The sequence below is a fragment of the Limanda limanda genome, chromosome 2 (assembly GCF_963576545.1).
Source record: "Limanda limanda chromosome 2, fLimLim1.1, whole genome shotgun sequence".
NCBI lineage: Eukaryota > Metazoa > Chordata > Actinopteri > Pleuronectiformes > Pleuronectidae > Limanda > Limanda limanda.
Window position 1 is genome coordinate 18,861,711 of NC_083637.1, and position 22,721 is coordinate 18,884,431.

At 40.8% G+C, this 22,721-nt stretch overlaps 2 protein-coding genes across 2 annotated transcripts; both read left to right on the forward strand.

Annotated features, from left to right (window-relative positions):
- Positions 1–1,152: 1,152 nt before the first annotated feature.
- Positions 1,153–10,194, forward strand: LOC132996596 (bMERB domain-containing protein 1-like). The gene is made up of 6 exons (XM_061066909.1): positions 1,153–1,231; positions 5,170–5,290; positions 7,057–7,130; positions 7,618–7,732; positions 9,836–9,906; positions 10,082–10,194. Exons 1-6 carry the CDS (start codon positions 1,153–1,155, stop codon positions 10,192–10,194), a joined length of 573 nt encoding a protein of 190 aa, XP_060922892.1.
- Positions 10,195–17,931: 7,737 nt separating this feature from the next.
- si:dkey-45d16.4 (trichohyalin) lies at positions 17,932–22,534 on the forward strand. Its single transcript, XM_061093199.1, has 7 exons — positions 17,932–18,012; positions 18,898–19,020; positions 19,330–19,471; positions 19,744–19,852; positions 20,418–20,508; positions 20,885–21,064; positions 21,354–22,534. The coding sequence occupies exons 1-7, from the start codon at positions 17,976–17,978 to the stop codon at positions 21,479–21,481; spliced, it is 810 nt and encodes a 269-aa protein (XP_060949182.1). The 5' UTR covers positions 17,932–17,975; the 3' UTR covers positions 21,482–22,534.
- Positions 22,535–22,721: the final 187 nt, after the last annotated feature.

A 22,721-nucleotide genomic window follows, 5' to 3' on the forward strand; every position in this document is an offset into this window, starting at 1 on the left:
GTCCTGGTGCTTTATGATAAATTCTGCTTGAATCACTGACCTCAGAGAGAAGGAGGCGGTGTTGCCCTGATGCAGGGGCGTTGAGAAAGGAGACGTTGATCCACCCACCAAATTCTACAATATGCTTTCTACAGGAGACTGCCACAACACCATGGTTGGAAACCCCCTTCCCCCCCACAAGTCCTTATACCACAAGCTTTCCGCCCAAATCATTGTAATTTTAGACCTTGATGCCCACCACCATTACAAACTGGCCCACACAGCCACCTTTGATCAAAAATACATATTGTATGTGAAGTAATTAATATAAAATTCCGATTCAAACAGAACCATAGAAACAAGCTGAAGGAAGCTGTTGGAACTCAACTGGTTGCTATGGCTTTATGTGGCTATGGGTTTATGTGAAGTTGTCACTATGTAGAAAAAAACATTGATGTATAATTACTAATCTACAGTATGAACAGTGTCTTTCACTGTGTTACCAAGGTGCAGTTGCTCTGCTGGCCTGAATAGACCCTTTTTATGTATGAGAAAAGTTGGCCCATCAACTTTCTTTGCAGGCACATCCAGAACATTATTGATGTGTATAACATGTGCGGGATGGTGGTGGAGGGGTTGCACTTTAACTTTAATACTGTACCAGTATCTATGTTGTTGCGCAGTTTTCAATTTGGATAGATATTATTGGAATATTGGAATAATGTGTTGTTTGTTTATACGGGGGGGGGGGGGGTCCCAATAAGGGGCCCCGTTTGCCTGTGTCCCCTTAAATTTCTTGAAATGCCCCTGCCCTGACGCACCGCAGAGTGAGAGCTCTCCTCCGCTGTAACTGCGCTCAGTGGACACTAGGTGGCAGTAGGTAGTCACTTTCCGGGCACAGTGTGTTACCAGGGCGCTGTTCACACCGAGTACACACACACACACACACACACACCACACCTGCCTGAGCAGCAGCTGGGCACAGCTGGAATCTCTCTGCCTCCTCTGCCTCTGCAGGTTTGGTGTGTGAGTGGCGATGACTCAGTGAAGCACAACAGCAAAGTGAAGCTGGCCGACTCCCCCCCTGTAGTTTTCACTGCTGATCCTCAGCCTCTGCAACTGGAAGAGAAGAAGAGAATAGAAGAGAGGAGCTGCACTGTGCCGCTGGACCTGATGGAGAAGAAGCCAGCATCTCCTCATCAGTACGGTTCACTGGAGCGCACTGAATGGAGCAGAGACGCCAGCAAACCAGGTGAAGCAGCAAACCAACACTGCAGCATCTATTCACTCAGTTAAAAGTGACATTCTCTCTATATTACAGTTAATGTTCCTATTGTGTGTCTGTGCCTGGATTTACCACACAATGATTGGTACAGGCAGTTACTGTCTTTGGGAAAGTGAATAGTGAATTATAGGGACCTCAATGTGTTATTTTGTGATGTATGCACAGTTTTCCACTTCATAGTTCTGCTTTGTATAATTTCTCACAGAAATGTTTAACATGACGTTAGCTCCTTTCAGGTTATTTTTAGTATTCTGGGTAATAGAACCAATCAATGTGTTTTTTCTAGTTTCATCACAGACAGCTGCTCTGAAAATGTCAAGGATCCACAGGTGTCATCTCCAAGTGTGTGTGTGTGTGTGTGTGTGTGTGTGTGTGTGTGTGTGTGTATGTGTGTGTGTGTGTGTGTGTGTGTGTGTGTGTGTGTGTGTGTGTACATATTAGCTGCACCTAACATGATGTCTAATGAACCTCATGTGTGACTTGACATCAACTCAGCATGAGTAATTGACAAATTCTTTGCTCCTCACAGCTGTACTGTTTTTGCAAATTTGTAAATTTTCTCTGTTAATCATTCATTTATAAATTATCATTTATTTATGAAAAAAAATAATGCCCTGCTGTTACTCATTGTTTTCTGACTAATGCTCATTTTTGTGCCCTTTTTGTGAAGCAGGGGCTGAAACACCGTCTATGACCAGTTTCACTGAGACCCTTTCTCTTTTTGTTCTCTCCTCCTCCTCTCTTCTTCACTTCTGCCTCCTGGTCTCTAATCTGGCTGATGTGTCTGTCAGTATGCTGCTCTACCTCATTAGGTGTAAAGCACATTGAGCCATTGTAAGAAGAAAAAGAGAGAGAGAGAGAGAGAGTCGGAGCTGAGCCTGAAACCTTGGATTTAAAAAAAAGAGACGGAGGAGAGATGTTGGAGAAATGTGGGGTGAAGTGAGGAGATGAAAATTGTGAACTGCTAGAGAGTGGAGATGGGGACGAAGTGGAAAGGAGGGGACGTTTCATAGAGGTCTGCTGATGAGTCATAACTGCTCAGCCGCAGAATAACCTGTCCTGAAGAGCCTCTGCAGCCGTGTCTCCAACAATGAGAGGCTGCACCAAACATTGAACATTCAGCTTAGGATAACAAAAGAAAAGGTGCACGGTCACGGTCGGTGAAGCTCGTCTGAGATACATGTGGTGAATGAGCAATTATAATGTGTGTGTGTGTTTGTGTGTGTGTGTGGCTGCTGGTAGTGGCTGTGGAGTTGTGTCAGCAGCAGATCCTGATTCACATATGAATGAATGTTATTGCTAGTAAATGGTCACCCTGCGATTTGAGTAAATTAGTGAAGACAGTGTGGGATTTTACTTTTTTCAAATTTGTATTTTCTTCACATTTTTGTCCCACTTTAATACTCTTAACTAGACCTCTACTTGGCATGTGTGTATGTGCTTTACTGGTACCCTACTGGTATCTTCCCAGCTCTCGTCCAGGAAGTGACAGTAACACAGAACAACTACAGTGATAAATGTAACCAGAATGACAGTAGAGAAGATAACTCAGCTAAGGCCAACGTCAAAGATATCGATCCCCCTAAATATGTCAGATCATCAAGATCCATGAATTATTCTCTGGGAAATCACGACAAAAAGGTGAATAAAAGAACCCCTATCTCATAATGTGAAAAAATCCTGGATGTGATAATGTAATGGGTTCTTTACTGGCCCATACCACTTTCCTCCTTCAAATTTCATGGAAATCCATCCAGTAGTTTTCGCGTAACCCTGCCAATAACAAACAATTGTAGATGAAAACAACATAATAATTCAAGAGCAGGCAGAGTTGCTTTTTTATTACGACTATCGGGGTAAAACAAATATGAAATTTGATGTTCACCTCTAAAACAACTGCATTTATATAAAAATCGATGTCTGATTTAGCTGCGTGCTTCTGCTTCTGCTTTGATGTCCTTTCATATCTTGAAACGGGCTCATTAAAGAGAAGTTTAGAGTGAGTCCTTGTAAAACAAAGTACAATTCCATGTACATTACTGTTATATATTATTTGTTTTCATGGTAGAGGAAGAAGATTTGAATGATGGGGTTAAAGCAGAGAGTGGTTTGTAGTGTGACAGATTCCCACACAGTGTCACGTTTACTGTTACCGTTCACCAAGCCGCCCTCTGTGTACGGTATGATTTTTTAATTGCAGAGCCGTTGTGTGTGAAAGGGAATATTCCTCCAGGGACTCAGACCCCCATCTCATTATTCTGTGGAAATAATTAGGACCCTTTCTATGAACATGTAGCCCTGTATGCTGAGATGTTGTGAAGGCAAGTTCACTTTGTACTAAAAAAAAGTGACGCTTTGATAGTTGTTGTTTTTTTGCTAAGTGTTGTTTTTGTTAAATGTAAATCAGTTGTTCCACCATTTTCATGCAATGCTGGAAATAAAATTGCCTGAGTCAGGTTATAGATGAAGTGACTCCTGAGGTAAAATCAAAATGCCCATTGACTCAAAGTGTGTTTTTAGGAGTCCGCTACAACTAACAATGACTTTTTTATTTCTTGTTTTCTCTATCGATTAAACTACAGTCCAAAACCCTAAAAGACTCAATTTACCACAACACATCGTAACAACATAATATAGACATTGTTGCTTAATCTTTCTTTTTTCAGTTGACAAATTATTTGACCACTCGTCTTAACTCGAGTTTTGAAAGACATTTAGATCCTGTTCTGTGTCAACTAATTACTGAACTGTGGACTTCAAAATAAGACAAAATAAGGCAAAGTAAAAAGGACTGCCGTGTGTGTCTGTCAGCCATACTGGAGGGGTGATGGCTATTTCCTGGACTATCCCAGGGGTTTAGGAAAATAATCTCTTTTTCTGTGTGAGTGAGTGAGTGCGTGCGTGTGAGTATGTGTGTGTGTGTGTGTTTGTGTGTATGTGTGAGAGAGGCAGGGAGAGAGAGGGAGAGTCGTGCCAAACCATGACACCTGGTAATTTAGCTGTGATGCTCTGCTTTGCTCCTCATCTAGCAGCAATTTCAGAGAACACCTTCTGCAGCTGTTGATCCTGTTTAAAATGCAGATTCAGTCATTGGATTATCTATGAGTTTGTTATGGTGTTTTCTAGTCGAAGAGGGTTAGGGTTAGTGTTGCAGAGGGTTAAACGCCCTTTAATAGAGAAAAGAGTCTACATATACTTCAACGTTTGTGTGAGCCATGTTGTATTTGTACACCATTTCTTATGGCTCCATAACGGCGTTAGCAAGTGGCCGTCTGCCCCCTTATTGTGAACCTGATATTTTAAGAACCCCTTGAGAGAATTTCTTCAAATTTGATAGAAACGCTCAGTTGGACTCAAGCATGTATTGATTAGATTTTGGTGGCCAAAGGTCACAGGTCAAGGTTGCTGTGACCCCACAAACTTCATTGTTTGCCTTGTGAATACAATATGTCAGTAGCACCCATAAGGATTCCTTTCAAATTTGTTGTCCACACACACACACACACACACAATCTGGTCATTTGGCCCCACAGAGGAAGTTATTACAATTTAGTGGACAAAGGTCAGAGGCCAAGAATATAGTGGCCTTAAAACATGTTTTTGGTATTTTTAACATGAGATCTCAACTCTGCATTTAGGGACTTGCCTCATATTTTTTACCTGTTGTCACTTTGACTCAAAGACTTACTGGTTAGAATTCATTGTTCAAATGTCAAAGGTCACCGTGGCCTCATATATAGACTGAAACTGCACTGGTTTGTGGAGGCATACAACGCAGGGAGGTAATTCAAGTTTTTCTTTGTAACAAACTCTCTCTCTCTCTCTCTCTCTCTCTCTCTCTCTCTCTCTCTCTCTCTCTCTCTCTCTCTCTCTCTCTCCTCCCTCTCTCCCTCTCTCTCCTTCAGAGGACGATGTAGTGTCCATGGCGGACTCTACCATCACCGTGGATGACATTGAGGGGGAGCTCTTTAAGATCGACAGGATCAGAGACGTCCTGGTCAGGAGGGAGTCAGAGCTCAGATACATGTGAGTGACTCAACAGCACCGCTTTCACTTGTGTGTCATTGGTGTAGAAGTTGAAGTGAGGAAGCAAATAAATAAATTGTTGGGTGAAAGCAACCCCTATTCCTTTGCAGTAGAATACACTTCGACGATGAGATAAGACCTGCATAAAATAATAACAATGAGTAGACAAGAGGAGGACACACAGCCAGGCACTTCAGATCCTTACTTCCTGTGCGGCAGAGCAAAAGCTGAAAAGAGAACTGTTGTTGCGTTGAATAGATTTAATCGATCGAGTCTGTTTAAGGCAACTCCTTGATATGTCGGATGAGAGAGGAGAGTTTATGTAGATTGTGTTTTTATACCTTAACCATCAAATATTCCCAACTATAAACAATTCCCACAATACTAATCACAGCTTTATTCACCAAATATAGGAAACACGGAACACGAAACACGCGTGATTATTTTATAAATCACAATTTGTCTCATAGGAACCCTGAGAAAGACAGAAGTGGAAAAAATGATGGGTGTCAACAAAACAACAATATTTACAACATTCATGAGAAGAGACAGTGCCTAACATAAATGAGGGATCACAAGTATTTATACAGAGAAAAACCGCTGACAGAGATGAAGGGGGTGGTAATTACATTTGCAATAATGGAGTTGTTGCCAATAATAGTACAACAGTGGATCCGCGTATAATGATTGTGTTACCAAAATGATAGAGACACAGTGAATGATAGAGACACAGAGAGGAGGAGTAAAATACTGATAGAGCCGTTAAAATCTGTAAAACATAACCTTTTTACTATCCAAACATAAATGAAAAGACCCAGAGTGATCACTATAACCCAATTACTTAAACAGCATTTGTAAAGGAACGATTCTGTCCCAAGCTTTTTGATCCATATAAACGGTTGATCACTGTGTATGTGATCACTATATCTGGTTTCCACTCTATAGTGTGACTAGGCGTATGTCTAAGCAACCTAGTTGTTAGTTCAAGTGTTCAAAGATAAACAATCTTTGAAGACTGACACTTTAACAACACACAGAACAGCATCCTTCAGACTCTCCATACCAACACCAGCTCAAATCATTTTTGACTTATCCTCTATGTGAGGAGTGGCGTGCGTGGAGTAGCAAGCACGAGTCATGCAGATAAAGTGGTAGGCTGGGAGATTGTCGGAGGTGGAGACAAAGATCAAGAGTGTTTTCTGCTGGTAAGTCTAAGTTAAGAATGTCATTAGTATTCCAGACCTTGTGGCCGTTTCTCCACCTACATGCCTGCAGAGAGCGTCCTACATGACAGGTAGACGAGAAGCGGTGGCATGGTATTCACTCCGCTGACAATGATCAATGTCTGTAATGTGCACAACTCAGTGTGACCCTGTCCCCATGTGTCTGCAAAAAAAGACTTTTGGCAGGTCCCGTTAGGCGAGGAAGGCACTGAGGGTCTTCCACACCACCTCAGGGCCGGTAATGATCCTCTGACTTGAAGGGTCATTGAAAGAGAAAGCGTCTGATTCTGAGTGAAAGCTATCTGATTCTGAGTCCCCCGCCGGGACTTGTGCTCGGCAAAGATCGTACATTCTCCACTGAGAAACACTAGATCAATATCTTCTGAATTTCATTTTCCTGCCGATTAGAGTCGAGATAACACTCTCGGTTGCCCTTTAAAGTAGAAAGTGAGTTAGCATGTGCACCACTTACTTGTGTGTGTTTGTGTGTGTGTGTGTGTGTATGTGTGTGTGTGTGTGTGTTGTACGGTCATACTTGTGCAGGATGGACGACATTCAGCTGTGCAAGGAGATCACTCGACTGAAGAAGGAGCTGCACAAATTAGTCTCTGTACCAGGTAAGACTGTACATCTCCATGGATGTTGATGGTTGTTGAGACTGGACTGAAGAAATAAATTAACAAAAGAATAAACAAACTAATAAATAAATAAGGCAAAGTTTGGTATTTTATAGGAAAAGATGTACTTACCCGTTAACTGTTTCTTATTAACAGCAGCCATCATGCCCAGGTTTGAGCAGCACTGCCTTTTTCATGTTTTTAATTTTTTTTTGGGAAATTGGACACCTTGCTTGTCAAACCTTAGCTCATGGTAAAATAATTTGAGGACATGCACAAATCCCGTATATCTTCTCATCCAGCTCTCATCAACAAGGCACATGATTGTCCTTCCAAGAATCACTATATTGATGGATACATTTCCATATAATAACCCATTTGTTCATTGCCATATTGTTTGTTTGATTTCCCATTGAATTGGCACTCGAGCAGGTAAATTTGGACAAACAATAAAGACACTCAGATGTCTTCTTCCTTTGCGCTATAGATAATGACAAGTCCAAGGAGGACCGGCAGAAGGAGGACGAGCTCCTGCAGCAGTTACACAAGCTGGTGGAGACGAGAGATTACCTGGTGGACGACGTGGAGTTCGAACGACTCAGGTGTGCTTCGGCTTCTGCGTTTGTTTTTTACAGCTAACAACTCGACTGAATGTCGCTATAGGTGTCGATGAATAATTCAAAATGAAAAAAAAATTATAATACTATTGCTCACACAAAACCACTGGTGACCAGAGATGCAGTGCACACAGAGTATTTTTGCAGTGTTAGGGCATCTACACTTGTTTTTAATTTTTAATTTTGAATACTCCTTTGTTTTCTCTTTTATATATCGTGAAATCCGATCCTCCTTCATTAACACTCTTATAACTTGTGATACTAATAGTGACAAAGTTGTAACTCAGTTCACTATCATCTATATGCACATTTGCACAAAGCCGCTCCACTGAGCCCCATTAAAACAAGGGAACGTTTCCTGAGGCCCGAGCGCTGACAGAGGCTGAAATACAGAGCGCACAGCGGAGAGCCATTTCAATTACATATGTGTCAGTGAGCACTGGGGGGGGTGCTGCCATTGGTTAAGTAAAAGGCTGTTGGTGATTATTATTGAAATTTACATTTTACTCCAAACCAGGGGGCAGATCCAGGAATGTTTTTCATTTTCTTTCACATTGTGGGAAACTGCATTTATTTAAACAATTTTCTTGATTTCTCAGAAAATAATTCATGGATTTTGATGGGGGGGGAAAAAAATCAGGTAAATCTATGGAGCTACAAGTGTGTGTAATTTGGTGTAGATCTTAATAAAAATCTAGAACTAGTGAATTTAAATGGTTTCATAAGGGGAGTGCCATTCTAGTTTTATCTGTTTATTTTTCTGTTTTTTAATCTACAGATTTCTATTAATATATGTAAGATGTTTTTTACTTTAAGGTGGGCTTGCTATAGGTTGATCTTGTCTTATGGAGGACACTCAAATAGAATTCAAGTCTCTGTTATCGACTTACCAATTGTTGTTGGTGTGGATCCAGATGCAGCGTACACATCCTCACAGGTCCTTTGGCTGAACACTTGTCACTTGCTTAATCTAATGTGATGGCGGACGAACCACATGGTTCCTGAGGTAAGGTTTATGTGGTTTAATCTTCTCTCCACTCCAGTTCTCAGGCAGTATCATACATGGTTAGACTGTGTGAACGACTGGCAGCTGACAACCTGCTGTGAAAGCGCTGGAGGGGGTGCTGGGAAGGTGAGAGGCAGGAAGCAGGAGATCAACAGCGTGGTAATGGATCGCTGGGGGAAGAGGATGTGACGGCGCTCACAGCCATGTTATCCGTGTTCGAATATAGACATCACTCTTTTGTTATTTACCTCTTTTATTTTAAAACGGTCCGTCCTTCACAACATTCAACTCTCTGCAGGTTCTATGTCACAGTTTTCAAAACACGTCAGTCTATATACAACAAGCATGCTGTTAAAGAATAAATAGCATAACAGATATGGATATAGAGTGTGTCTCGGTATAGCCCTGCTCGAAGCACCACACAGTTCTATTATACACCTGTTCTCTGCAGAGGCAAAAAGGGACTGTGAGTGTGTAATGAATACAAAATCTCTCTGAGTAAGGCAGATCTTTTTTTAACTGTATCTGAGAGGGTGTTTCATCTCTCTACAAAAAAATCCAGCTTCTCGTATACAGAGAGAAAGTGTGAATTAAAGTACCTCAGACGCCTTTGGAGAGATCTTTGAAATGTTCAGACATACTTGTGGAACAAAGGGCGGGTCTGGAGAGTTTGAAGTACAGAGATCAACTTTGACTTTTACATTTGTATATTCAGACTCATAAGAGGTCCCGGAGTTTGCCTTTCACACATACTCCGCTCAGACGCGTTCACAACAACACAGAAACCTCCAGAGTGTTCAGGTGAGTGGAGGAGCAGCAGGCAGAGGCAGGATGTAAATATTCATTCTGCTGCAGAGATCACGTGATTTTGTTTACAGCAAATCGACACCAGTGACGGCCCAGTTGCTCATGGTGAATCCCGCAGAGGATCTCCTGCTGTGTTCTCACATGGGCTCATTCAGACATTCTCCCAACGCCCATCACGTTGTATTTTTGCAACAGAAGACTTTGAACTGTAAAATCTCAGATCTTTTCTATTCATGTATTTTCATTCACTTTATTTCTCTTTTCTATTTCTACAGGGAGAAAGAAGAAGATAAAGAAATGGCAGATTTTCTGAATTCCAAATTCCCAAGAAATTTAATGAAGAAAGGTATTTAAGTATAGAGCGACTTGCAACTTTGTAAAAGCAGGTTTTAGAAACTGAGGAAGAATTATTCAGTGGCAAATGTATCTCCTCCTCGGCGCCTTAATTTGTTCGAGTGTGTTCGTGAATTAAATTGTCTCTTGATACCACATCTTTTTTATGTTCGGTGTGATTTCTGCAGGTGTACCAACCAGACGGGTGCCGTCCAGGGCTCAGCAGAGCTCCTCCCCCTTCACCAAGACCGGCCTTACCCTGCTGAAGGAGTGCTGTGGCTTCACCTGCTCCATCATGTAGACTGCAGAGCCAAAATGGAGAACCCCCAAAATGCCTAATGCACAAGAGTCAATATTTCCAGTTTCAGCTTTTCAGTCCAAAAGACTTGGAGACATGGACGGAGCGGTGCAACAGTTTCCCAGAGGGAGAGAATAGGGTGATGCGAAGTTGACGTGGTTTTAATCCCAGGACCCAAGTTTTTCATGTGCTTTTCTGTGTATTTCTTTTACTAGATTTTATCAAATTCACAATGTTGTTTTCATTCTTTCTCGCTGCACTCCTTCCCATTCCAGTTTTACGGTCTTACTCTTGTTAATTATCACTGCTTAGCCAACTATTCCTGATTGATTGTTTCCAAAAGGAGCAACCTACTGCACCATAATGTATAATTAAGTTCAACATGTTTACTATATATATATATACCGTACTTAACACTTGGATTCACAACACACCCACAAATACTATATTTAAAGACGTAACGGAGCAATTACTGTCATCTCTCATTAAAAAGTAACTGTTTTGCATGAGTCAACAGGGCAGTCTACACACGGCCGGAACATTATAATTAGCATGACGGAGATAACACTAATGAAACTGACATTAATCTGAAGCTCTGTTAAAATGAATTTACCTCTTACTTGACTCCATCTGAATGGGTTTGACCTTTCAAAAACGTATTTTCTCACTAACCGTCACAGCCACTTTTTTACAACACCAACCCTTCCTGTTTCAGAATGAGAACTGAGGCTGAGGGGGCAAGCAATATTGACAGCAGGGGGGGAATAGTGATGCTGTGTTTTTTGGGGACACATACAGTATAAAACATACAAGGTGTACACAGTATCAGCTTTTTGCAGGCACTGGTCAGGTGCATTCATAAAGAGACGATCACCATAATCCAGTAATGGTGTTTACAAAGGAGTGAAGGTAACAGGCACATTTGTTCCAAAAAAAGAAACTGAATTTGAATTTCAACTCCAGAATTATTGGAGTGACTCATTCTGATCTATAATAATACCTTACAAAACCTAAAAACATATAAGTTGTGACCACCTCAAATCCCTTGATCAGTTTAAATCTCCAGAGAATTTGATGCTTATGTTGATCTTTATTTTACATTCATAAAATACATGCATACATCTATATGTATATAAAAGGTGTCATATGCATCACATAGTCACAGTTGACAGTGTTTTGATTTGGTGCTTCGTGTTGCATATTATAAACCTCCTGGCTACGGGCAAAACGTTCACTACACATACACATCCACATTATACATTTTTTTAGAGGCCAAATTCTGTGTTTAAGGACATGGGTGTATACCTTCAGACGTCTGTAGTAGAGTATCTCTAAGCCAGTGGCTCATACACCCAAGACATGGGGCAAAGGGATGTTGTGGCCAATCACACTACAGAGCACATCTCTGTGTTGCCAAGAAGAACAGTCTCCATAGCAACCATATGTACCCCATATTTACAATGAGACAATGAGGGCGGTTTGATGGATCGGAGACCGATGGGACTCTATAGGTGTGACATAAATGAACACTTGAGTCCTGTCGTGGTTACCTAATTTAAAGCACATATAGGGACAGAGTAATATTACTGTTGTCCTTTAGGTGATTTTTGATTCACCAGCAGGAGAATGTTGTGCTCTCAGGATTTATAAAATGTATCTGTTATTGAGCCTCTGAATGCCTTTCTCACGCATTTAGGTGACACTTACAACAGCTTGGAGATGAAGTTAACACAAGGCGATAGATTTATGAATGATGGAGAGATGGAGAGATCTTTTCACCATTATTGTTTTCGTACCCATGCTTGTTTGACAGCTTTCTTTTCATGATTTACTCCAAACTCGTCCTTTGCATAGATACATGGATTCAGCTGTCTCTCCCAATCTTCACATATTTTGATATTCAGTCTCAACATTGTCACAGAGGCTCTGGGTCACATATCGCCCAGCAACCAAGATGTCTGTAACTTATGAACAAACTGTTGCTGTATCAGGAGAATGTTGTTTCTTGTTCATTTGTGTGTATATTTAACACAATATATATATATGTATATTTAAAATAAGATTGACTCTTTAATGAGGAAATTTTTTTCAAAATGTTCTCGGTTATGACAGTGGAAACCATTTGTATTAAGTTCTGATAGAGACACTAGTGTTTAGCTATAACTTCACAAATTCCATCCCTTCAGGCAAAATATTCAGTTCAAACTGAAATACATTTTTCATTTCCCAAATGTTCCAGTACCATTGAGCTGCACAATGAATAAATGCAGCTCTTTGCCCTAAAAACAATCCTCATCTGATCACTAATTCTTTCTTGTTTCGAGACTTTGAGCGTGTGACTTATTTCTGTTCTTCAGTTTTCACTTAAAACCAGCTGTTCACGGCAGCTGGAGGCCGTGTTACACCCCCTCACTGCGATGTGTGAGTCAGGACTCAAGGCTTTTCTGTGAACAAATGCTCAGAGATGTGAAAGAGACTGAGGAGAGAGACCGTGCCGCAGGAGAGGGAGTCAGGGGAGAAAAAAAGGATAGAAGAAGAGAGGTTGAAGTGGCCAAAAGCAGGGGAGAAGAGGGGGGGGGGGCAGGGTGTAATCTTCAGTGTGAGTCATCCATAGTGGAAACACTGAGTTTCCACAAGGGCAGCTCTCAGTGATCACCACGTGAAAAGGCTAGGGCTGTCATTCAAACTCCATAATCCTGCACACCTGCACAGATCTGTGAGTACCGAGGGGTGGGGGTGTAAATGCATTCGTGCATGTGTGTGACAAATAAATGAGAATAAAAAAGAATGTGTGTGCGTGCACATGTTTACCTGTGCATGCAGTGGAACGTGAGGGTGATAACCACAGGACCTGTCACTGCTTTGTTACTATGGTTACAGTGATTTGATGTTACACTCTCGCGGCTGGTGGTGATGTAGAAAAGAGGCTAAATTAGGGACATGTTTTTATACTGATCAACATGTAGCACATTTTACTTTTTGAAATGGAAACAAATTTTACTAACAAAAGTCAATGGAACACATAATTATTAGTATTCATTTGGCGTGGAAACAAATAGGATAACTATTTCCATTTAAATTAAAATTATACTACATATCGTCCAAATTCAGTCAAACATATCAACCACACAAAAATACTTTTCTGAACGTATCTCAAAACGTTCTCAGATGTGTAACCCTAACCCTAAGAGAAAAAGACAGAATATATTTTTTATGTCTTTTTAGAGCTGAATTGGAGGCTCAGTAGATGTCAATGTTCTGGGGGGGTTTCATTTTATGTGTGATGTTGAATTGATTTGACATTCCACTGTCAGTGTTGGGCATCGGGATGTGAGTGAAAAAGAATCCTTTGGTTAAAGTTGCATACCGGAAAACATCTGCTCAGTCTGCTGAATGGTCCCTGAAGAAGACGCTTGCTGAATCCAGATTTAACTCTGACCTCCCAAACTGTATTTCTATTTAATCTGATATTCATTGAAATGCTCGGGTTTTTTATGTGTGACTCTGGAAGGAAACAGAAAAGTGCGACTAAAAGGGCACAAGGAAAATATTTCATTGCCATGGATACTGAAAGTACAGAATGCACTGAAACAAAAATTCAATAATGCATAACTACTGTTGTTATACATATATTCCCCACTCACAAGGGGGACATGTTTTTTTTGTATTTCATCCACTTTTACTGTTTCATAACTACTTCTAACTCTCGTTTTCAACAGTAGAGCAAAAGGGACATTTATCCTATTGTTGAAATTTTGCGTCATGTTGTCTCTTTGATCCACTTTGTCCACGCTGCTGATCATTAGCTTATTTATAGCCGAGGTGCAAGGAAAAAACAGGAAAATACTTGAAGGAACCTGGATTTCATGATGATATACTTTCATTTAAAATATATTGCATGTGTCAAGGCGTTCAGGTAACAGGCTGTAACTTTTACTGAGGGTCCTAAAACCTCTCTGGAAGGAATAGCTTAGAAAGTGCAAAGAATTGTCTCAACACATTTATCAACAATACATATTTAATATATTTTGGGTTTTGGTCCCTCTCTCCCTTCCTCTAATTAAAAAAAGCGGGTTAGAAAATGGGTGTCATGTGTCAATTGTATTAAGAAATGTATCTATAGTGAATGTATTTATGTGCTAAAGTAAACAGTACAATTCCTTATTTTCTTCAAAGGTCATTTTAAGAAAGAGACTATATTGGACTCCATTTGTGATTATTAATCATTCTGTTTCTGTACTTTTACAAATCAGCTTTTAATCTGAATAAATGTGATCCTGCAATAGCCACTGATTATTTCTCTTGACTTCACCATATATCCTCAATCAAAAGTGCGGGATTTACAACATTTGCAACCTATAATCTGGTTTGTTACAGTAAAGTGTTGGAAGTGACTCAAATAAATAAAACGTAACACAGTGTATATTATATGAAAAATGATGATGCTGCACAACGGGAGAACAGAGATACAGAAATGTGTCCAGAGGCAGAGACATGCCTTTAAACCAGGGGTGGCTCTTGGTACAGGCGACATAGGCGGTTGCCTAGGGTGAAAAATGCCGAGAGGGCGGCACAAGAGACTGAATTATCATGACCTGACACATGCAATGTAAAACAATATATTAACGTCACACCATCATCCTCTATTCCCGGGACGCAACGGAGGTAGAAGCGCCGCGAAAAGCGGTCCGCCTCATTTTCTCGCCCATGTTCGCACCGGCAGCGTAATGCCGGGAAGAACCGGGAAGCACCGCGGCCACACACACACACACAAGCACATAATCTCATGTGGGGGATGGGGGGTGGGGGGCGGCTACAGGCTTGCGTAAGTCAGTCACCTGTAAAGACCAGCATCATTTACCCCTGAACCAGCTCGGAGAAATGAGCTCCCTGGGCCGCAGGGATGAGCCAGCCCCACGCCACTACGCTGCCATGGGTGGAGCCAGGACACCAGTGGACACAGGAGCTGGGTCCGAACTCATGGGCAAGTTTGGCAGGCTGTCGTGTTGGCAGGACTTCAACCACCTATTCATTGCACAATATCTAATAATATTTAAATTTAAAAACAAAAATGAACCATAACCATTTCAAATTAAATATATATAAAAAAATGTTTTAATTAAATTAAATAAAAAAATTAAATTAAACTGTGCGCACACATCCTGCTTACAGAAACCTACTGCGCAGGAATGCCCGCGCAGGTTTTTATTTTTAATTTTTTATTCATTTCATTTCGTTTAATTTTTCTTTTTTTCTTTTTTTATATTTAATTAATTTAAATCTACATAGTGTAATATATTTTGCAATTAATAGGTGATTGAAATCCTGCCAATTTTAAGAGTTCAGTATATTGCCGGCACGAAGATAAGAAAGATTGGGGAGCAAACCCGTGACCTTCGTGTTGAAGATAAACCACGCCAACCACTAGGCCAAACAGCCTGCTGACTTCTGTGAGGAACTAAGCACCACTAAAAGCCTTACAAGAATCACAGTCTGGTGCTGCTGGTTTCCTTGTGATTTCCTGAGGCTGCCCCCTGCTGGCTGCTGGGTTCCTTTGCTGCTCTTGCTTGGTTTGTGCAGCTTGTGATTAACTAAAGCTGTCCATAAAAGAAAATCTTTGTTATCCTTCAAGGGCAATTTGATGTACAACCAGCAAAAAGTGCACGACAAAAATAAACCAATATATACAATGTAAATAAAACACAATATAAAAACCCTATAGACTAAGTAGCAGGGGAAAATGAGCTTTTAATAAATAAATTAATAAGTCGACCAACAGAAAATCACCCGTCAACTATTTAGACGTTCTAGAAACATTTCATTCTACTTTTGATTTCCTGTTGTGTTTATGATTATTAATATTGTTGGTGACATTTCCTTGTTAAATGTGTAGAGGTTTTATTACCTCTGCTAAGGAGGTTATGTTATGTGTTCACCTCTGATTTGTCAGTCAACATGTAATAAATTACTGGACATCATTAATGTTTATTTTTGTCGACATGACATGATATGCTATCAGTACAGCTGATTACAGACTCTTTATATTTTTTATTATATATTTTTATTGTTTTTTATAGCTTGCAATTTTGTCTGCCTGTGTGTGCATCTGTATACAGTCCAAAAGTTATTGTGGATGCATGACAGTTTGCGTGTGTATGTTGGGGGGCGCCAATTTGAAATCTCGCCTAGGGTGCCAACATTGCCAGGGCCGGCCCTGCTTTAAACTACAGCAAACGGGTGTGGAGGATGTCTTCTGGAGGAGCGTCAGAGAGCTGCGAAGAGTTTTTATTCCTTGAAGGGCAGCCGGTTCCAATGCTCTCATTAGAAAAGTTTTTTGATCCCATGGCAGAACCAGGACGGTGTGTGTCCTGAATAATTAAAAGTCCACTGACATGTCAGCACTGACAGGGCCAGCTGCTGGTGTATAGGCAGATGCAGCCTTTTATCCAGCTCTTCTTTCATGTGCATGACCATAGCAATGATTTACACTGCTCAGTCTCAGGATTTATAAAGTGAATGATGTGATATAACACTACCGCTCTGTCAGTCTCTGTCACGTTTTGGTCTATTTCTGACTTTTTGTCAGGTGTCATGTCTCCTCAGTGCAGCGGTTTCTAAATGACAGCCACACTGAACATCAGTGTCGCCTGTAATGACAGCGTGGGCCAAAGCCTTCGAGCGAATAGATTTGACACCAGCAACAACGAGGGTTCCCTGAGTCCAAGGACGGCACGTGATTTCTTTAAAAGAGAGAAATAGCAGAAAAGACATAACAAGGATGAGTCCAAGATCACGCGCATGTATTCAAACATCTATTCAACATCCACGTTTGTCTCAGTGAAGGTTTTTAAGACAAAGTTAACCTCTTGATGAGAAATATAATAATGTATTGGCATTGGAGCCAATGGCAGCTAACTCACTGCATTGACAGTCATAGAGTAACCTAAAGTTAGTTGAGTCTATCAGACATATAGTTTTCATTTAATGTACAAAACATTGAATTCTAAAAGCTTGATTTTCAGTTTTCCAACAAAACTCCTGCTTCATACCCCAAATATTTGCATAATATCATGACGTGTGTATGTCTTGACTGTGACATATAAAATTGTGTATTCCTTGCACCTCTAGAGGTCACAGGTTGAAGTCCACACACACAACATGGTTTGTAAGGTTCATATTTGTAAAGGTCATATATAGCATGAAGAGGGTTGTAAAGGTCAAGTGATCTCACATGTTAACATTGATTCCATCTATATTTTTGCAATAATAATTATAAGGATAACAATAACTTGAATTTATGAATAGTCTTTCAAGAGGCCCAAGTATACTTCACATGTTTCACTAAGGACGATATTTTTCAAGAATTTTACCAGATCCCTGAATTTAGAGACCACCTAATGTGGTCTCCATACATCTGTACAGCTATCTCAGTGAGGACACTCATTAGCATAATGCATGGTTGTAGACTCATAGTGGTCCTCACAAAGAGCTGTACAAGAACACACACACACACACGCACAGACACAAACACACACCGGATATGTTTACCACACGTGGCACTGTGTCTCATCTCTGTGGAGACTTCTATGAACTTCTCACACATTATAATTGTGAAAGACCTCTACCTCCCTCTGGTGGTCAAACAGAGTAAGTGCAAGTCAAAAAGAAAAAGAGCTGCTCGTGCTTCCCCGGCAAGTTGAGTTACACGTCAGTGGTGAACCTGTACTGGTGCGTGGACGTGTGCAGTGCGCGTCAGGCGGTTCCCGGATGCACCAAACAGAAACATGGAGCGGGTGGTGGTGGAGGTGCCGATCGACAACGGTGAGATACATTATTACCACCTCCACGCTGCTCTGCCACTTTTTATTAACATCTCCTGACAGACATGTGGTGCTTCTGTCCATCCGTGCACTGACCTCCTCTTCCTCCTCCTCCCCCCCCCCTCATCTGACGCATGTGGTTTGGTGACGAGCTGCAGCCCGTGTGGGGCGATCGCAGGGTTATTCGTTCAGTTTGCGTGTTTGAATGCTTGTAGCTCCCTGCACTTGTTCACATGCAGCACAGCAGAGAGAGAGAGAGAGAGAGATAGAGAGAGAGAGAGAGAGAGAGAGAGAGCTGCTGGTATGTGTCACCAGTTCTGCAGCTGAGCTCACACACTGCTGACCCCACTCACACTTCTGCACCAAAACAAAGATGTATGCCCCAGACACACAGTCAAAACATGCAATGAGAAGAGTGAGAGTAGAATAATCCACTGTTCTACAATATGGTTATTTTATATTTGAAAAGTAAATTACGTTTTTTTTCTTTCTTTAAAATTTCCTGTGAATTTCTATTTATTTGTAACACGGGTCAAGTTGAACATGTTTTTCTTATGTCAGTGAAAATATTTCGGTCCAATGATAACACCAGATCCCTACTTCACACCCCTGATACCCCCAAGACTTTTTATCAATGTTTACAAATAATATATAGAATATAATAATAACAATTTTCAAAGAATAAGAATAATTATAAATACATCTGATGGAATCTTTTCATGTCATGTAGGTCAGAGGTCAGGGCAAATCCGAGCCAGGCTCTCTGTGTGAAACATGTTTTTTAAATTCATTATAGGACCCAGCTGTCTCCTAAAGGTTTATGTCCCCGTTGTATCTATTGTATTGTTTCATAATCTTTACTATTCTGTTCTAATACCAACTTTAGGATTTTCCCTCGCCGGCCCTTCCACAACCCCACGAAAGCGCCAGGTGCGTTTTTCAGCACGGCACGACATCCTCCTCCTTCGGGAGGTCATCGCCCAGAACCCCTTTGCCTCCAAAGAACCAGGTTAGTCTTTTGGACAATATCCATCCGTTCACGTAGACAAAATGAGGTAACATTTGAATATTTCTAGAAGAGCCATTGCTATCTACCTACAACGGCCCCTACTTTTACCACAAATTAAACTGTACAGATTCTTTTTTTAAACTGCTGTTTTTTAAAGACACTGGAAATCAAACAGTTTAGAAGTTCAGAGACAGAGAGTCAAATGGAAAACACAGACAGGTCTTTTTATTCATGAGCTCCTTGGATGAAATATTGATGGCCTACATGTGCTGTGCATTCAGATCTGATGAAGTGGTTCATCTTTTTCAGGAAGGATCTGGGCCCGTGTGGGGGAAATTATCACCGGTGTCCTTCAAGATGAAAACTTTGAGGTGGACGCCAGGAGGTGTCGGGAGAGGACCATGCTATTGTTAGACTACTACAAGAAGCAAGACTTTCCCAGCCTGCGCAGGTTGATACAGGCAACAGGAGCCATATTTTATCTATTCATACATACATCCATCCATTTATCCATCCATCCATATATCCATACATACATATATTACTCCATCCATCTATTTATAAATCGATCCATATATCCATCCATCCATCCTTCCTGAGGTAACAATGGCCTTGAACAGACGTGTGTGTGTGTGTGTGTGTGTTTGTGTGTGTGTGCGTGTGTTTGTGTGTGTGTGTGTGTGTGTATGTGTGTGTGTGTGTGTGTGTGTTCGGTTCACTCAGGTTTGGAACAGAGAGGCTTTATGCCCAGAAGGAGGATCTGCTCCATGAGGTTTTGGAGCTGGAGGCTGAGAAGGGGCTGCACACCAGTGGCCACGAAACAAAGTACCAGGTGGGTGTCAGTGGTGTTGTGTCATCACAGAGGAGGAATCACTGACTGTTGTATCATCCAGATGTTTCCAACCTTTTGAGCTTGTGAGCTTTAAAATGAACAAGTGTCCATTTTCAGTCGATTGTCTGAGTTTAAAGCAGCTCCGTTGTGATGGTGTTTCATCAAAATATTTGCTAGAGGCCTGAAGAAGCTAAATTATCCATATTTTCACAAGAAGAAAATAATTTTTAGAGGAATGGCACAAAACATAATATGATAATAATGTATGTATAGTACGTGATCTCACCTGTTAAACTCTTAAAAGAGTCATCACAAGACTTCTTTTTTTTATCTCTGGAGAATGACGGTGTATCTATTCTAATACTTCAGTGGAAATGAGAATATTGAAAGAAATTGAAAAACAAAACCTTTTCTTCCACTTCCTTTCTTCGTCTTTGTGTCAGTAAACTGAGATTAAAAATGTACCTGCTGCTTATCCCTTCCTCTTGCTGTAAAACTGTTGCTGCTGCCTTTCATTATCCTCGTTTCATTATCATAGCAGTGCTTCTGTCCTTATCTCTCCCAGGATGATGAGCTGAGGAAGCAAGCCATCGAGGAATTAACTCTCCCCGAGCAGGACAAACCCAACATCCACATCGCACACTCCCCCGCTGCTGGTAAGAGGAGTCACTGGAAACACTAGAGAAGTAAAGACTGTCTCTCCATACCCGTCTAAAGAAGAATGTGTTCTTTATCGCCTCCAGTGTCATTCCTTCTCAATCATAAACTGTATCTAAAGATGGACGATGTGTGTCCACTTCCTTCCACTGTCAAGCAATGAGGCCAAAACATTCAGGATATTAATGTTGTCATCTTGCGCATTTGGAGCCAGGGTCTGCACTGTAGGGATTGGCAGGAGGCTGTTTACACTGAATTTGAATTCACATCTTATCATCTTTCTGCAGAAACTGTAATTGAAGAAGTGGGTGATTTCCACTCATCGTATGAAATTAATGAGAGAAATGAGTATGTATGCTGTCACCTCTGAACCAGATAATTATCGAGAAGAAATCCGTGATCTGTCAGCGGCGCCCACGGCCAAGCGCGCGTGCCAGTGCTGCTGCCAGACCTACTCCGAGATCCTCAGCTTCCTTGAGAAACGCTCAGAGGCGGAGCAACGCCTGCGTGAGGAGGAGGTCGCCCTTCGTCGGGAGGAACTAGAGATTCAGAGAAGTACTTTCTTTAATACAATTTTTAAGATTTTCGTTAGAGTAGAGCACATACATCTGCCAAGGCCCAACAGTCCCCTTATATTCCATCAAGATCCACCAACTTCACACAATAATAGAAATAAGATCCTTAATGTGCCCTATTTGAACCTCCATGAATTATTCAATGAAAATGGTGAAAATGTTTGGAATTTCTAATCTCGCAATGTTAAAGAAATTGATAAAACATTCCTGGACGTGTAATGTTTCAAGGGGGAATTCCAAAATGTAATTTCCCTGTTTTTAATCCTCAGGTAAGATCGCTCTGGAGAGGGAACGTCTGGGAGCCGAGAGAAAAGAGAGGGAACGGAGATTTGAGCTGGAGAGCCAAGAGAGGCAGGTCATCCTGGACCTGTTAAAAGAGAAGGTGCTGAAACGCTGACAGAGAGGAGTGAACCTGCATCACCTGCACGTTGATTGCCCTCTTTGAAAAATACTGACTTTTACTGGTCAAGGAAGCAGGAAATTGATAAAAGTGAAAATAGAAACAGAAGTGCATTTAGATTTCAAATGAAGGACAGTGATGTGGGATGTGCCATCACCTTTGTTGGTCTTTACTGCCAAGCAAGAGAGTGATGTGAGTGTGTGGAGGTACATACGGTGTGTGTGTGTATGGTGCTCAGAGAACCAAAAAAGACAGAATTGCTCACAGCGTTTTGAATCAATATTTCAGCTGCACAGAAGCTGATTCATATACAGTAGATCCCAATAGAATCTCCCAGTCTTACTCCTCAGGTCTGCATGAGTATGTGTCACCTGAGAAGTTGAAAGCTGTAAAGGTTGTGGTGTCTTGGCTGTGGTGAACCAGACTGGAGGATTATCACATACCAGGATGGCTTCTTGCAGAAAAAGTGGATTCGCAGCTTTTCCTGTGTGACCAACAGCAATGTGTTTTCATGAGTCCCATTGACAGTGTAAGGAACATCATTATTTGTGTTGACATGATGGAAAGAAATTTAAATTACAGTAGAAAAGCTGTATAATTAACAATTAATACTATAGAGTCGTTTTGCAGCACAAGCTTCTGCAAACTTGTAGCATTTACCATATCAATGACTGTACACATGCTTTGTTGAGCCACTCCTTTTATTAGAAGTAAACTTGATTTTACTGACTGTAAATACAATGCACATGGAGTAATATGCACTTTTGTACTGCTGAAGCTCACACTAAAACGGGCCGTGACATGTGTGCCCATATTATATTGATATACAGACGCTGTATACTCTTTTTTAATGAAAGTAGATTTATAGCTCTAATGTCACATCTTACGTGTGTCAATTTATTTTGCTACAAGATTTGAAGTCAGCATCTTGTTTAATTTGCCATATATGAATACAGTTAACTGACATTGACTAATGTTGCAGTAGGGCCTATTACGTTCTCAATGATGAGAGCACTTTTATTTACATGTTCCATTGATCCACATGATATTTTTTCTGGTTCTTAAACATAAATGTTTTTTTTTATCAGACAACATTCCCTGCTGTGATCTTCAGTATTTTGTTCTATTTAAATGTTTTAAATATAAATGTTTAATTTGAGCCTCCCAAATTATTATATATAACAAATAGCTATAAGATCAATAACAAAAATGAAAGAATGCTATAAAAACTCGTTAA